Raw genomic sequence first — 17,497 nt, forward strand, 5'->3', positions numbered from 1 at the left:
AAGGCATAACAAGCTTTTTTGCACAACTCAATAGTCAAGACCCTTCATGCTCTCATTCACTTCATCTGTATCTTCCTTCCCATGGTAAAACTCAAACTGGTGACAGAAATCGGACAAAATATCACAGCGCAACCATACTTTCAGGCCTCACTTGATTGGCTTTGAAGGAAGATACTGCTTGGTCTTGTGTTGTCCCTTGAATGAAATCATACCTGTAAAGTGCATTATCTTCTTGATAAATCATTTATTGAAGTATTGTATGAAATTTTAATTAAAACTTAAAACAGGATCAATGAATGAAAAGTTTAATTTTAATTTTATTTTATTTTTATTATTATGAAAAGGTATGGAATAAAATATCAGATATTCATGAGTCTAATGTTTAGATTTATGTATGGAGATGTGATAGATTGTAGTTAAGTGGTTATGGATATTTAATGTATGTTTTTGTGTGTATTTGATATGAGTGGTTCATATTGGACATGCAATTTAACACGAATATATTATGGGCTTCTATTTTTTTTAAATTTATTTTTAAAATTATCACATTAATGTAAAGATGAAAGATAATACAATATGTATGTATGCATTTATGTATGTGTATTTCTTTTATGATATCTATATGCGAGAGTGTGTCTGCTGTGCAATTTACTGTTGGAAAGAAATACATTATTTGTAATGAATGTAGAAATGTATAAAAACCTTCATCAATGGTTTCATGTTGGTGAGGCTTGTATGTTTTTTCCATGTTTGCCAGATCTTCATCCAGTATTGGACATATTTTGTTAAGTTTGTCATGGTTAGGGTGATCTGCAGGAAAATCGGTGTTATCATCATTTAGGTGAAGGTACTGGAGGAGTTTTTCAAACGTTCTACGTGGCATTACATTTTTGATTCCTTCATTGGATAAAAAATTGTCATTTGACCGATAAAAACTATAGTCAGGAGCTTTGATTATCCCCATGAAGATCAACATGCCAATAAAGGCAGACATCTCAGTCACAATGGTCTCTGTCCAGTTTGAATCACTGATTTCATGATCCACATGTTGTTCAGCTGGAAATGTATTTGTTTCACTTACAAACGTTTCAAAATGTCCAACTGGAAAATATAATTGGAAATAGTCTAGTTCTGGTGCCATTTACTGCAAATTATGTGATGGTCCTGACTGCTGAGTAAATGGACTTCTGTCAATATCTTGCACGTCTGCAAACCAATTTGGCTGATCATCATCAGTGTCACTCTAGTCTGATGACATTTCACTGTCAATATCTGATGACAGAATTTCAGATCCTTCATCATTAAAGTCATCATTGTTAATAAAATCTGGCATTTCGTCGGAACTGAATCCTGAAAAATTGTTTTCACTTCCAGACAAATCACTATAATCAACAGACAAGGATGACATCGCCATGACAAGATCAGAGAATTCCTTTTCTAAATATACAATTTCACTTCCGGCACTGTCTGTTATACTATTTGATTGAAACTTTGCATATTGAAATGAATGGAAGAAATAAACAACACAAACATTCTTAATTTTGTTATTTTATTTTATATGCCCTGCAATTATGGCAGATTTCATGTTTTAAACACGTTAAAGCTACATTATACATTACAATGTATGGAGGGGCCAACAACGCCATTTTGGATGCGGCCATGGAAACCCACACACACATATAATTGGTCAGTTAAATTTAGATTTATATGTTCTAATGCTAGGAAATGCATCATTAAAATTGAATGTTAGTAAAAATGATTTATTTTTTTTATCAGTGTTTGGTTACTATGTGGCTAGTCAACATTTAAATGGACGATAGGTAGAAGTGTAGTTATAGACTGGGCGGGGGTAAAGGTAAAGGCTTAGAAATGCATACATGGGGAGTAAAAGGTTAACATAATATTTATCGAAAATCTTTTCATTTACTTTTTTTCCCCTGTAATGTTTATACCGTGTTTAGATGCCCTGAGTAAACCCTGTCTGTCCAAGATGCGACATGCCTCCAAAGCACAAGCCACCACAGCATCCTTCTTCTTTCCTGTCAATACAACCTCTGCTACCATTGGTTCTCCAGTGGGGGTATCTATAGGCAGTCTAAAAGGAAGAAATATTAAATCGTAAAAAGTCAACCTAAAATGACAACAAATTTAATTTAATACTTTATAACTGATCTACTAAATAAAAAAATGTAATGCATTTAATAGCAACCAAGCAGGGGACTTTCAAATGTTTGTTCACCAACACAATCTGATAGGAAACGGGAATGAATACACATAACTGAGCCATCCCAAGCATAAACATTTGTATTACAAAACTAAACTTTTTATTTTCTGATTCTTAAAATATACCTTACAAAGTTATGATTTTTAAAACCATTTTATTCTATCCCTTTTTCTGTTTTCACTTTTTCACATGTTAAACCATTTGGAATTAAAATCTTTCTGTCATGTCTTACATAATTATCTAGTTCATTATACTGTGAGCCTTATACAACCCTTGGGACAGCTCACCTTATACAACCCTTGGGACAGCTCAAGTTTTACAACTTTGCTTTATCTGAAAATTCATTAACAGCGATGCCAACCAATGAGGTATACTTGTTAGGAATCCTAACATTAACTCTTCTGAATCGTCAATTGATAACATTTTCATTAAAAGTAACAATCTTCTCGACAGTCTTATTGCATCTTACGAGCTCATACCTATCTGTACACAGTCAGTAACAATTAGAGTCTAATCAGAATAAATGGTTTATCCATTCCTCAAAGTTCAGGAACTTGAAATCTACAATCTTGACCAAATTAATCACCATCAACATATCATTTTTCACTGATTAACAGTCGGATTGACTAATTTCTTGTTAATGACATTCTGTATTTTACAATAAGAAATTATATTCTATGTATCAGTCTTGCAGATTAGTGTTTAAGTACCTTTCCAACTAATGCGTACACATAGAAAACTCATGATCAAAACTGCATCACTCAAAGTTTATAATTTTCATAATTTCAAAAATTCAAAATGCAGAATTTTCATTAAAGCATCGTAAAAATTCTGCAAAACTGGGGACTTGCTGGCATCTCTGCATTAACTGCAAGCCTGAAATGAGTTTTGAAGTCTTACACTCAAAATCTGTGGGGGATTTTAAAAACAAAATACAAAACGTAACTGTTAATTAACCTCCTTCATGAAAGTAATTTAGAGATCAAAGCTACATTCACATTTAAATATGTATGTGTCAAAGTTTTTGTTTACTTTTGCTGTCAAAAATAGTAATACTGGTAGTTTAATTTAATAATTCCTTAAAATCTTTAAAAAATCAAGAAATTTTTCAACCCACAGTACATACTTATAGCATGGTATTGTGTCTGAATTGGGAGTCTCAGAGCCTGACTATGGAGCCTGATCATAGATACAGCTGGATTTTGAAATAAGTACCTACTCAACATAGCATCTTCTTTTCCCATGACTAGCATCAGCAAACTGATATTCTGGGGTGTCGTATCCTGCAAAAATAGTAGTATTCTAAGATATTTCACTTTGAATCAAAAGTTTCATAAATGTGCATTTGCAATTATTTCAGATCTAGCAAATAGAGATGTATTAAATAAACATGAACACTGCACAGCTTGAAATAAACTTTTTTCACTATTATTGACAATTTGATACTTTTAATATCTTCAACGAGCAAAATTATAACTATTTTCAAGGTCTAATAAGATATTTTGTATTTTAAAATAAAATTTTAAACACAATTCAAAATTATCACCAGCAAGAAACTTTTATATAATTTTTTCAGCTAGCAATTTACTTGCATCCTGGAATTGTAAATAGTAAAATACTAGGTTGATGGCATCAGTTTCAAGCCTTGCACAATTATTTCTCATCATATTAGCAATGGTTTTTCTATTTGGAAGCTTACATCTAGAGGGCTTGAAATATGGTATTGCAAAGTACACTACATGTTTAAAAATACTATAATAAAAAAGTTGAGCTCCAATCTGCATGGGAAGCAATGAAAATATGAAGAATGGGCATAAACAGCAGCTAACACAACAAATGCAAATAATTATCATCTAGTACCTCAATGAAGGACAAAAAGTAAAAATATCAGTTTTTATGGCTGTCTCATAACAGTGTACCCATAATTACACCTACCTGAGAAATGACACCAACTAAAGGTGGTATAATGACAAATATTCCTAAGGAAACCATATAATACACATCCTGACAGTTAATACCCCCACAGGACTTATCTGGATGTCATACATTTTGAAAACAATACCCTAATTAAAACTATTTGTTTTGAAAAATTTCAATTAACAAATTTCTCATTTTAAGTTTTCCTATCAATAGGAATTAACAAGCCAGTATCTCCTAAACTGTGATAAATTGGGGACATTTAACAACACAGACAAAACAAGGCAATTTAAATCAATATACCTTCTCTCTCAAAGAATCCTTTCAGTGCTTTCTTGGGATCATCAATATAAAGTGACTCATTTTCCAGTCCCATCTCTGCTGGAATTTCCTCATCTTCTTCATCTTCATCCACAACAACCTCATCTGTAACATTATAAAATATGTTAATAATGTGAAATTTCTGAATGAACAGTAAAATGCAAAAACTGAAAAATTAACTAGCACTGATTTGTCAGTAACACACACACTAATACTTTGTTTTCAACCTAATAGTGTTCTTATAGGTCATCCACCTAATAGTGTTATAACAGGTCATCCACCTAATAGTGCTCTAATAGGTTATCCACCTAATAGTGTTCTAACAAATCATCATCCACCTAATAGTGTTATAATAGGTCATCCACCAAACAGTGTTCTAATGGGTCATCCATCTAATAGTCTTCTAATAGGTCATCCACCTAACAGTGGTTTAATGATATAACGGTATGTAACAGAACACAAGTGAATTGAAAATTGGATTGGTACAAATTCTTCCACAGGGGTCATGCTACCAGGCGAAGTGGGCGACTAAGTTGCCTAAAAAAATGAAAACTTCACCTTCTTCTGTTAAGAAACCAAAAATAACTTTGCCCTATGATTTTTTTAGAGGTACTTAGACTAACCATACCTTTTGAGATGGCCCCTCACCTTAGCCAGGTTAGTTCTAGTGTTGTAGCGAAAGGTATTCATCAAGCAATCGGTAGCTAGGCCTAGTTTTGATATCAATTACGCTGACAAAACAAACTCTTGCACAAATCACAGGCATGTCTTTTGACAGCTGACTGACCATTAACTGTTTCCCAGAGTACGTTAGCAACTAGGCCCTTATCACTACCAGATTTATGCATGTTATCTAGTGATGAAACAAACATACAAACTTGTGTTTCAAAACTTTAATAATAGCATGTAAATACAATTTGTGTTTTAAGAATAGAATCAGTGATCTGGGTATTTTAACTGCCTCTTGTACACTATTTCATCATAAATTGAGTTTGAAACTGCAAGTGAACCAGTAACGTGGAAATAATGGTGGACATCGCTCTGTCTGGGAAGTAGCAGTTTATTAGATTGTTTGTTTCTGTAAATCATCGGGCAAATATATTCAGAAAAATATACAATGCATAGAAAGCAAAGCCTAAGTATTATGCTTTTTAAGATTTAACTTTAAAATGCAATAATATAGGTCAGAAACGTATGGGACAATACTATGTTGTGGAATTCGCGAGAAGCATTGTAAGGTTAAAGTAGTTTCCTGAAAACTCATATTTGTGAAAATACCGGGAAAAAACGCAAAGCAGATAATATTCAATCAATACCTAAAATTATTACAAGTATGAAAACAGATGAGTAGATATGATTCAATGGATTATTTATTCAAAAGTGAATTGTCTTTAAACCCAATGTCTGGGTATAATCAATTTTGTTTATTTTAAATGACATACTGATTATTGCCTGCTCATCTATGAAACTTCAACTTGCATGATTTTTCATCATGATCCTATAGAAATTAGCAAAAATGTGGCAATCACCCATCCTAGAATAGACCCCCCCCCAGCAATATCAAGATTTTAAAAAGGGCAGCCATTACAGCCACAATGGACATTAGATTGGCACCATTTTCATTTAAAACCAACCAGACATCATAAGAAGGCTTTGAGTGAAAACACCATGTTGATATGACTATCCATCTGGGAGTAGTAGCATCAAGATGTTCAAGATGGAAGCTATAATGGATTTTAGATCTGCATTAAGGACCTTGGGATGAATACATGCATAAACTTTGATGGCAATCATCATAGTAGTAGTTTTGGGGAGTAGCAATAACAAATCTGTGCTAATGGACAAAGAGACAAGTGACAACAGACCACTCCATAAGCTCTTCTGAGCTAACTAAAAAAGGGTTTAACAAATTATCATAGAGTACTATAAATTCTGCAATATGCAGAGGTCAGCATGAAACAGATGTAAGAAGGTAGGTTAGTGGATGCTTACTGATATAATATACGAATGACAGACACATCAGATACTTTGCAAACAGTTTTACAACACTAAAAAGTACATGATGAAGATACAACATGAATACAACAAAAATAATGCGACATATACTCTCATTTATTGAAAGTGAGTCTACCACCTTCAGTTCTTTAAGAAAAGAACACATAATTTATTTATAATCTGTAACATTTTCAGCACATATAGTGAAGTGGAACTACATTATTTTCAACCCATGGCTTTGTCACACAACACATACATTATCCTTTTAGCTTTATTATTTTTATTGTTGATTTGGGTTTGTGTAATATTATAAAAGTCTGCTAACTTTGCTTATTATAAACTAACCTTTAAACTTAAGTTTTCATATATTTCTGTTTTAAGGCTTTTAGACAGATTCTTCTGTACCGCCTAAGAAATATGAGTTACTCATTTTGTTAAAAAACTATGAACATATTGCACTGGTTCAACATGAATTTCAATAAACATGATGATTCTGTATAATACAATTCCTAATTAGTAATATGGTGGAAACCATAAGATCATCAACAAATAAATGGATATATGAATGATCTATATTAAACCTTGCACAAACACACATATCATTTTAGCCTAATCACCTACTCCCAATACATCTCAACTGGGGTGCTGAGCTCACACTGATGATCAGTCCTTTGTCTGTATCACTGAATTTGATCACAGACTTGCAAAAGAAATATGCTATTGAAAACCTGTCCCAGAAGACAAAAGATCAAGCCACCCTGTAACATAATACTTTAATTGTAATTGTAATCATAATCAATGATTTCAGAAGCTCTACATTCGTAATCATCCTTCATTGGCAGTGTAATTGCACCACGATTACAGTCAAAACATTACTGATTACATTACTGATTATACTCTTAATATTTGTAAGAATATTAAAGGTTTCCATAAATTAAAGACCATGAAAGTTGACTTTTACAATAAGGAATGAGCATTTTTAGGTGGACAATATACAAGCTAATTTTCTAAAAATATACCATTTCTTGAAACAAAAAAGATAACAAGCAAGTACAAAGCAATTGCAGTTGTAATCATCACCTTCTAATTGTAATCATAATCATGGTTTCCAAACAAAGTGTAATTATAACCATAATCATCACTGCTAAACAAACTGTAATCCTAATAATAATAATAATCGAGTATATGTATTCAACCCCATGCCTGATGATAAGGCACACTAATTGTACTCAACCATCAATTTACTGTTTGTCTGTACATCTAAAGGAAATGCATTTGACAATACCTTGTATACTTTGATTTGGCCAAGAGGTGATGAGCATGGGGCTTCAGCCCTTCGACTATAGAAATTGGGTATCAATTTTTGTTGACTTTTTTACCCATAAGAGTTACTAGGTCTCATTTGACCATGAAAAAAAATCTCGCTGGTAGTGATATTACAGTGTGACCCCGCTATAGCATGCTCTGTTATAACACAAATTCGGATATAACACAGTCATGTTGTGGCTCCTGAAATTTCTTATACATGTATTTTTCTCACACACAAGAAATTATTTCTTAAAAGTATGAAGAAAAAAAAAAAAGTTTATAATCATTTTGGGGAAGAGATCGTGTACAAATAATACATGACGATTGTGGCGTGATACCTGAAAGTTTATATGTATTTTTCAAATAGTTTTTTCTCCTTAAAAGGACAAAAAATAACGTGTAAAACATTTATTCTGGGATCGTGTAAGGCTTCGCCAATGTCACAAACTTGGATTTTTTTCCCTTACTGGCAACAAAATATACCATCTGGTGATTATTTTTTTTAATTGGTGACATTGTTAGCTGTTTAAACTTATATATACAACCACTGGTTTGGAGTGGAGAAATTCAGAGGCCCCATGAAAGGAAGCTGCAAACTTGATATAAAATACACTGAAATTTATCTATTGTTATGTAAACAAATTCTTTGTCCATATTGACAAGCCATCTAAACAGTGCATTGTTATATCATACTCCACTTATCTTGACATCTAGCATGAGAACTGTATGTTGTGAGATTTCCGCTTTTGTTGTTGTTGACAATGCTGGTAAAGGAGATCAATCGAACGAGGCATTATCTTGTAATCTATTTTTCGTCGGATTTTTGGCCGCTTGCTAGTAATTAATATATTTACACAGACTGACATTTGTATGTGGATGGTAAGTAAAATTCCTCTTCTTTTCACCAAGAATCAAATCCTTCAGAACACTCACATTTTCTGTAATAATCCCTGTCATCAGACCAGAACACCTGCATCTCTATCATCAGTTGACCCTTTGTTAAATTTCTAATGCATGCATGGAAGGCAGCAACACTCCACTACCACAAATGTAAAAAGAAAAAAAATATCTTACCTGTTGGTCTATTCAATAGGTAGGGAGGAACAGTAACTAGAAGATACCAAAAGATGGCCAATTCCTTCTTAAAAATGTACCCAGATAAAATAGTTTGCTGAAATTTCAAAGGAAACTGTAACAGATTACCTTTGAAGCACCAACTGTTATGAAAATGTACTAAGCAAATGGAAAAAAATCTGTCTCAATCATGCAATCAATTGTTTGATGTTGCCGCCACAATAAGAAACGGGCATATGTTTGGTTCTCCATTTGTTTGGTTCTCTAAAGCTGTTCTTTAGCGGAGACTTTAGTAACACATGCATCCTTCATCAAAGAAAGCAGACAACAATCTTCAAAAACAAAGAACCTTTCTTCAAAGGAAGTCATTACCTTACCAAACTTAAATAAAAGCAATAGAATCTGATGGATTTTTGCATCTTCCAATGTAACTGGAACACATTAACTGTGCTGTGAAAATTTCCATTTTCCAGGGACAAAAGTTTATGCTTAGAAAAGCTACCAATGGCAGCTTAAAATGCAAACTAACTTTTAGCGATTTGGGATGTACTGAAAAGTAAATCATGTGCTTCACCACTCATTATGTGATTGTGCTGTTTTTTCACTGTTTTCAGACCTATATGACCTGTGACAAAATTACTGAATATTTTAAATCTGTGTGGATTTTTTTGATGGAATTACTTGTATTATGGATTCAATTTATATGATAAGATTTGCTGGTGAGTACATGGTGTTGATACTCTATTCATGCTATACATTAGACATGTATATATAAACAGTATATACGTATATGTACCAATTCATGGTTCTCTGAATAAAGTAAAACATTATATATGCCTTCTCTGTTTTCACTACAGGTTTATTTCTCATTTAATATGCATAGATGGTAACTGTGCCAATGAAGCACATATTTTACCACCCGCATTTATTATCTACCCTCTCCCCACAAAATTTGTTTGGGGCACATGCATCATTTTCTTCAGCTAACTGACCTGGTAGCTTATAACATGGTCCAGTCTATAACATAGTTGGGTTCTATGGCTCCTAACTACCATGTTATAGCAGGGGCACACTGGACATATATTAGGTCAGACATAGGATGAAAATTGTATGCATCTGTGGGACTCCTAAACCACAGTTTTAAATGTGTCCAGAGCAAAGCATCTGCATACATATAAGCAAATCATGACATACCCCAGAGTCCAAAGATTGTCAAAAAGTCACTAAAATATACAGGACAAAGTATTACAGAATGGTTTTTTTTGCGTATAGTTTGATAAGAGAAGGTAATACTTTATATTCTTTGACTTATTCTGTATTTGTCATTTATGACTTCTATGTTTTCCTCCCTGTTGACACTATCTGTTTTTAGACTGAAACTTTAGAAAATTATTTAGCAGGTCACACTGACCTATCGAAAAAATATTTCTTGCAAAAAACCCACTTATGTCTCATCATGTAAACACAAACTTTTTTACCCATTCCCCAAGTGCATCCTATTTCTTCATCTCTTTGTCTTTGGTCTTGTAAATTTCTCTCTTCCTCCACTAATTCAGCTTGTCTCAGAAGCTCTGCCTCTTTATTTTGTTTTTCCCGCTGCTCCCTCAGTTCTGCTACAGTCAACTCTGATTCCTCTTCTTTGTCTTCATCAGGTCCCTGTATCATGTAAAGTACTTGAAATAACATTCACTTCACATGGAATTCAAAGTTCTTTAAGTTTTATGTCACACAATACATTACAGTTCCCACCTTTGACTAAGAAGTATAATATTATTTATTGTTCTTATCTATTGCCATTTGTTTGGTACCTTTGAATTTTATAGTCAATTACTATTTGCAAAGTTTAAACCACCTGAAAAGATTAAACAAGGATCCCACAACTATGCCTTTCTTTATCTTAACAACCTTAAAAGAAAAGCTTCCTACTGTTTGCAATGATGAGTCCGCCAACACTGAGAAAACCTAGGTCTTGCACTGTGCTAATTGTATAAAAAACCTAATACTTAACTAACAAAATATTACCATATATACAAGCTTCTGAATACATATAAACCTGTATACAAAGTCTAATTACATCAATGATCTACCATCAATAAAGATACTTTTTTTTCAGTATCATGCCCATACTGAACCATATAAGGGTTTTCACTTGTGTCCATGAATCTACGCGCTTCAATACACTAAATCAAACTTTTGTAATTCTATTTCAAATTCCATTCCCAAAGTATAGTGAAACACATGGAAAGTGTAAAGATGTATAATACAATGAATACAAAATCACATTCATGTTTTGTTCCAAGTCAGAAAAAATACTAATTCTATACGGCAAATGAATATGTTTAGGGCTATTAACCTTATACCCTATCACACATGTTCTTTCTGCCTATACAGAACAAAACATGTACATAATTTTGTGCATATCAATCTTTGCATTTAACATCTTTACCAGTAATGGCGTGTAAATAAACTTCATTCCACAGTGACCCAAGGTATATTTAGCTGAAATGGTGTCCACTACTCGTCTGTTTTTGTCATTGTGAAAGCCCAGTCAGACAACCAAAAAATATCATTAAATGATTATGTTCAAAATTATAATTATTATTTCCAGTGACAAATATTGGATCACATTAAGTTATCACCTGGGGTACCAACAGCAGACTGCCCAAATTATCTCCTATTAATTCTGTATCTAAGTGTAAGGCAATTCATTTTGGAAACTGAAAACACTAGTTCATGTGTCAGCTACTCATCATTTGATTAAATAATCACGGTCCATACCACCAGCACCTTCCGGTGAATCCTTAAAGAGAAGTGATTTGCAAATGTTCCTCTTTTGTAAACACACCAGCATTTTTATCTTTATCTTTGGCATGCAACAAGGACTGCCTGTGATTTTGTATGATGCTTTCTCATTCGCCAGTTGAAGAAACAGGCACATGCTGTTTAGCATTTAATAGTTGTTTCTTTTGATTAACTTTAAATAAAGGAATATGGTAAGTTCAACACACAAAAAAAATCAATGCAATCACAACTGTTCTTGGATACCATATTGGCTTGTGCAGTAAGGGCTAGATAAAAAAAAATCCCACATGGAAAGAATACAGTTACCTCACAGATCAGATGCTAACCAAGCTAATTTTGAGCCAAGGTGTTTAAACTTTCCCAAAACTGAATAAAATCAAATCTTCACTGACAGTGACTACTTAGGGGTCATGTTCTGGTGACCTATGTTCCTACTGTAACTGCTAATTTTATCAGCCAATCAGATGAAGTTGCATACCTTTGTATTTGGGAGACTGAGCAGTAAGGCTGAAGGCCATCACTGTTCTTTTGATTCACTTTCTGAAAAATGCATTTCAATTAGCTAATTCAAAGGTCACCAGAACATTACCCCTAAATGGTCACTGTCAGATCTTCATGTAAGACTGGAGATCCGATTTTAATCAGATTTAAACTTTCCCTAATCACATCAATGATAATATTACAATATACATGTCAAGTTGAAATAAAGCACACAGTAAACCATAATATCTACTGATGTAAATACATTACAGAGTTTGAATAACTGTGATAACTGATTAAGTGATGATACAGATATATATAGTGCATTCATGGATTAAAAGAAAACTTGTGTAAAAAAATACAAAATTGTTTAACGTACTTGCAAAATGTAGAGTCTTGTACTTCCTCCAAATTTCACAACATGACCAACTCGCAGCCTCTGATACACATTTGGCTTTACTTTGTATTTATTTATCCAAGTTCCATGTGTGCTGTCCAAGTCATATAAATACCATCCTTTTTCGTACTCTCCCATAGGCGTACCACAATACTGAACTACTGCATGGTAACGTGACAATGAGGGATGCTCCATTTGAACATCACAGCTTGGCAGTCGTCCAAATATATAAAATGCCTTATCGTTCATTTCAAAAGTTCCGGTCACTGCACCATTTTTGATGATCTCAAAACAATATTTTTGTTCCGCCAAGCCACCCCATGGAGGCTCCTTATAAGGAACTGCAACCTGAGATTGTTTCAACTGTTCAGCTGGAGATAACTTATTCTGTTTGCCTTCTCTGGTCTCTTCTGCAAACTCTTCTGTACTACTGTCTAAACTGGTATCAGGAGGATTCTGGTCTGTTTTACCAGCATCTTGTATTGGAAGCTTCGATTTTGAAGATGTTTTGATCGCCACTGATGGAGTTTTGAAAGCAGTGTTATCCGAGGCGTTAAATGACGCTTCTTTGCATTCTGTAGAGTTTTTCTCCTCCAATGTGCTGCATTCTATCTGTGTTTCCATTTTTAAATAAATAAATCACAATTCTACAATCAAAGCACTACGTTACCTTACCGTTGAACTTGTGCAATTTTCTTTCGTATGTAATTTGAAATTTCCACAGTTCTAAGACAGTATTACTAGTCTTATTTCTATGAATTGCGCGCAACAACTTGGAATTGCAAATTGTTGCACCCTTTCTCAAAAAATTGTTTGGTATGGTATTTTTTATTATTACTTTTTTCGTCCCGCTTTAACGTCAAAATTAATTAGTCCAATAAGTCAGACGCACGAATCTAAGTTGATATTGAAGGATAATTTCTCGGTATGAGGTCACCTGTTCAATAAGATGTCCAATTTTGCTTTACGTAAATCTTTACGGAACGCTCCAGCGTACGGTTTAGATTATTACCAGTACTGAGTGAGTAACGGGTCCTACTAAAGACCGCAAAGTCAAAGTTAAGTTTTGTTTTATTTGTACATAGTAACTTTATTTTGACAATATTTTAATTAAAAGTTTTTAAAGGGTGTTTTAATGTTGGTTGAAAGTAAAATTGGTACATACTCGACCTTAGATGTCTCCCTTTATTTTGCGTTGTAACGTATGCTGACAATTGTTAATAAACTTTCATGAACTGGTTGTTTAAAAGTAATATTATTATTGAGATATTCATAGTAATAATATGTCAGTATTATACTGTATAAGTATAATATAAGTATTTAATAGAACAGTTGCAGATAGAGTATGACAGTCATGTAACCCAGCGTTTGACAAAGGCGGACTCAATGTGACAAAGCCAGATTTAACAATTTTATAAAATAATGATCTTATTGAGAGACAAATAATAATGATATAAAACTTATATATTGCATAAGTTTAATATAAGTATATGTAAAATAACGGTTATGTATATAATAATGATATCAGTCTATAATAAAGGTAGATGCAAAGATCACGTATGACACGGGCTGATTTTATACAACAAAGTCACACGCGTGTGCTGACTTTGTAATAGTAAAGCATTATATAGTACATCTTACTTTGTCACAATGAATCTGTCTTTATTATTTGATATCTTAAAAGTTTATTACATTACTTATATTAAACTTTTATATTGTATATAACTTTAATATTAATATATGTGTACCTCAATATTATTATTATTAGTAGTAGCAGTATATACAATTATTAAATGGGTCTTTATCATATTGAATCTGCCTTTGTCATACGATGTCAGGTTAAATTTAATCTTGGTCAAACTCTATTTTCCTTTGTTCCATTAAACATTTATATTAAACTTATGCAATAAATTACTTTGATAATATTATTATTTGTCTCTTAATAAGATAATTATTTAACAAATTATTAAATCTGATTTTGTCACATTGAGTCTGCCTTTATCATATGCAGGGTCATATGATTGTCATACTCTATCTGCCTTTGTTCAATGTTTGTTTTTATACTTATGTAATATAAAATTGTCCCATTATTATTGTATGTATCTCAATGATATAATTATTTTCTTAAATAACTCTTGAATGAACGTTTATTTGTAATTTTCGGCATATATATCGTTGTCACAATGTGAAATAAAGGGACACAAATAGAGGTGCGTATGTACCAATTTTACGTTCAAACAACATTAAAACACGTTTACTGTAATTAAAATATTGTCAAATTAAAGTTTAATATAGTATAATGCATACAAATTAAGCAAAGGTAAACAGACTTTGTCTGACTTTGCATGAATTTATCTGACTTGGTCTGACTTTGCATGACTTTGACTTTGCGGTGTTTAGTAGGATCGCTGAATAACATCCGTATCAACCACTACATTAAAAATGGCCACATAACATAGGGTTGAGTTATTCCACGTGGATTTACAAGTCGCCAGAAATAGGATTTGTTAAGAAAATATCCTATAAATATCGGCAAAAGAATTCTTCAACCGATAATAGTTCAAGAGACGCTAGAAATACCGGTAAGCGTCTAATTGGACACCGATATTTTGCGGACAGGTTTGTCTGCAAGCGACTCCTCGATTTTATGACTAAGTGCTATTTGATCTACATGTCATCCATCAGTATAAACACAGACTTGGGTGTCACCCCTCTCTCTCTCTCTCCAACTACTTGGGGTCACCGTGTAACACGGGTATGAAACTATTTCCCTATTCAAACAAATGTAATACACAACCTACAAAATTGTCAGGTTTTTCTTCTTCTGGGTTCGAATAATATTCACACTGTTTGACGTCAGCTATCGACTTATCGTAACTCAACAGAACTAAGCTAATGTGGCCAGTTTGCAACCTGATGCACACATACAACCTATTATCATCAAAGTCAAGTCTCTCTAACGGCTACTCGCATTCCTAACTGGAACCGTGATATAAGTAGACCCTTCAGATAAATTATTATATCCCACTGTGAGCTGTAAGTTACTAGCTGAACGATGTCAGTCGACAAAGCGATCTCTCTCTCAAAAGAAGAAGAAGAAGAACCCACAACTACACACATGAATTAATGGACTTAACGTCTTGTCATAACTACATTACTTGCTAATTAACGATTTATTGACACAAGCATAGTAAAATCATTTATGCTTGATACATATCATTTAAGACAGATACATTGATTCTCACAATTCGTATCAGAGTATGAATAAAATTCCTACAAGATATGATTTATATTGCGTACAAACCACCAAATCCAAACACATTCATATCAATTAAATATTGTAACAACATTCTTACAATATATTAATCGTATAACATTCAAGACAATGAATCCACGATTAACTTCTATTGTCAAGGAAAACTGAAACATGAATTTGAAACGAATAACTTCAACAAATGATCACAAACTGACATAAGTGAACGCATTGTATGTGATTGAGACAATACTTTCGTGCCTTTTCGAGATTCGCTCTTTCTATGCAGCCGAATCTCTGTATTCCGTGTCCTCAACTTTCCACATTCCTATTATCCTGGACGATTTTTTTAACGAGAGAAATTACTTGTTAATTTTCTCGGATTGCCCCAGACTTCCCTTTCGGCAGAACAAAAATATTGGACTGACGAATTTCGAAAGGGAAATTACTTAAAACATAAAATTTTGTCTGGGAAACACGCCCCTTCGTTTAGCTTAGCCAATCAGTATTAACTTTCTCTAACTGCCAAAATTGTAACACTCCTGTCGAGTCAGAATGAACTTCGCTAGCCCGCCTTTATTAATTATTTCTTATCAATTTCATTTCTTTTATGACACCTATTTCCAATGACCCCAAAATTGTATCTGGATTGTCTCCTGTTTGTCATTTCCTTTCCATGACCCTTCATTAACATATCTGTCGGACCGTTATCCAGTCCTGCTCCCCAGATAGAGCGTATCCCATCTTTCGCAGGCAGACTAGCCCGTATGTCAATCTTTATTGTTATTATTGTTATGTATCAAGCTGACCAAGACAAAATGTGCTGTGAGAAACATGCACACAAATTTTGCACCATTACAGTCCACATACTTTGTTGCTGCCGTATGTATTCTCGGGATTTGTAAATAACGAACTTACAAGGAATATGAATGTATGAGACTCAAAATAAAGCGAATAGTTATGGACTCAAAATTTATTTTGCATGTACCTAAAAATCGCTGATCAAGCTGTATAATCCGCGAAAAAATGGTCAATCCTTATAATTAAATTTGACGTCTAATAAATACAAAATAATTAAAAATCTTATAAATTAGCTATGATTCCCCCCACCCCACCACCATCACCACCACCACGAATAATCATTTTGCAAATATTTTACGCAGATTAAATTTAAAACCGAGCATGTTAAAGACTAATGCTAGTGGGCAGGGCTAAAGTATTTTTTTTCTTCGGTTCATACAGGCACGAACCCCCACAAATTCAAAGGGGCCTGACCAGTCAGGTTGCTCGAAATTGTGATGAAGAAAGAACAATGTTATTAATCACCTTTAAAATTTATGTAATTAAATTCTAGAAAATACACCCATTACTGAAATAGTGGATAGTGAATGTTTATATATCCATTAATGTTTTCAACCTCAAACAGTCAGTTAACCAACCCACCCATAAACATGGTCACATTTTAGACTGGATTCTTCATATACCTGATGATAACATTCTACGGTCCTCCCTGGTATCCCATGACCTTGCATAAGATCACCTCTGCATTATATGCCATCTTGACGCATCAGTCCCTAACCTCCACCTTTATCTGCTACTAAGAGAAACCTCCGTATGATAAATAGAACCAAATTAATGCACGACATCCAAGCTAACCTAACAACTTGCTTACCTCCTACCGCAGAACAACCTCGATAACTGTCTGCGTTCATTACTTGACAAACAT

The 17,497-nt window shown here is 33.4% G+C and overlaps 1 protein-coding gene across 1 annotated transcript in view; it reads right to left on the reverse strand.

The window, feature by feature from the left end:
- The window catches only part of LOC149805438 (kanadaptin-like), a 43,837-nt gene extending 30,614 nt beyond the window's left edge, over nucleotides 1-13,223 (reverse strand). The window contains exons 1-5 of the mRNA XM_089950021.1: nucleotides 12,501-13,223; nucleotides 10,318-10,495; nucleotides 4,445-4,567; nucleotides 3,444-3,507; nucleotides 1,953-2,095 (exon numbers count right to left, since the gene is read on the reverse strand). Of these exons, the coding sequence (XP_089806147.1) occupies nucleotides 1,953-2,095; nucleotides 3,444-3,507; nucleotides 4,445-4,567; nucleotides 10,318-10,495; nucleotides 12,501-13,142 (1,150 nt within the window). The 5' untranslated portion in view covers nucleotides 13,143-13,223. The remainder of the gene's footprint in view (nucleotides 1-1,952; nucleotides 2,096-3,443; nucleotides 3,508-4,444; nucleotides 4,568-10,317; nucleotides 10,496-12,500) is intronic.
- Nucleotides 13,224-17,497: the final 4,274 nt, after the last annotated feature.

Source organism: Sinohyriopsis cumingii, chromosome 2, assembly GCF_028554795.1.
Source record: "Sinohyriopsis cumingii isolate HCF-2022 chromosome 2, ASM2855479v2, whole genome shotgun sequence".
Lineage (NCBI taxonomy): Eukaryota > Metazoa > Mollusca > Bivalvia > Unionida > Unionidae > Sinohyriopsis > Sinohyriopsis cumingii.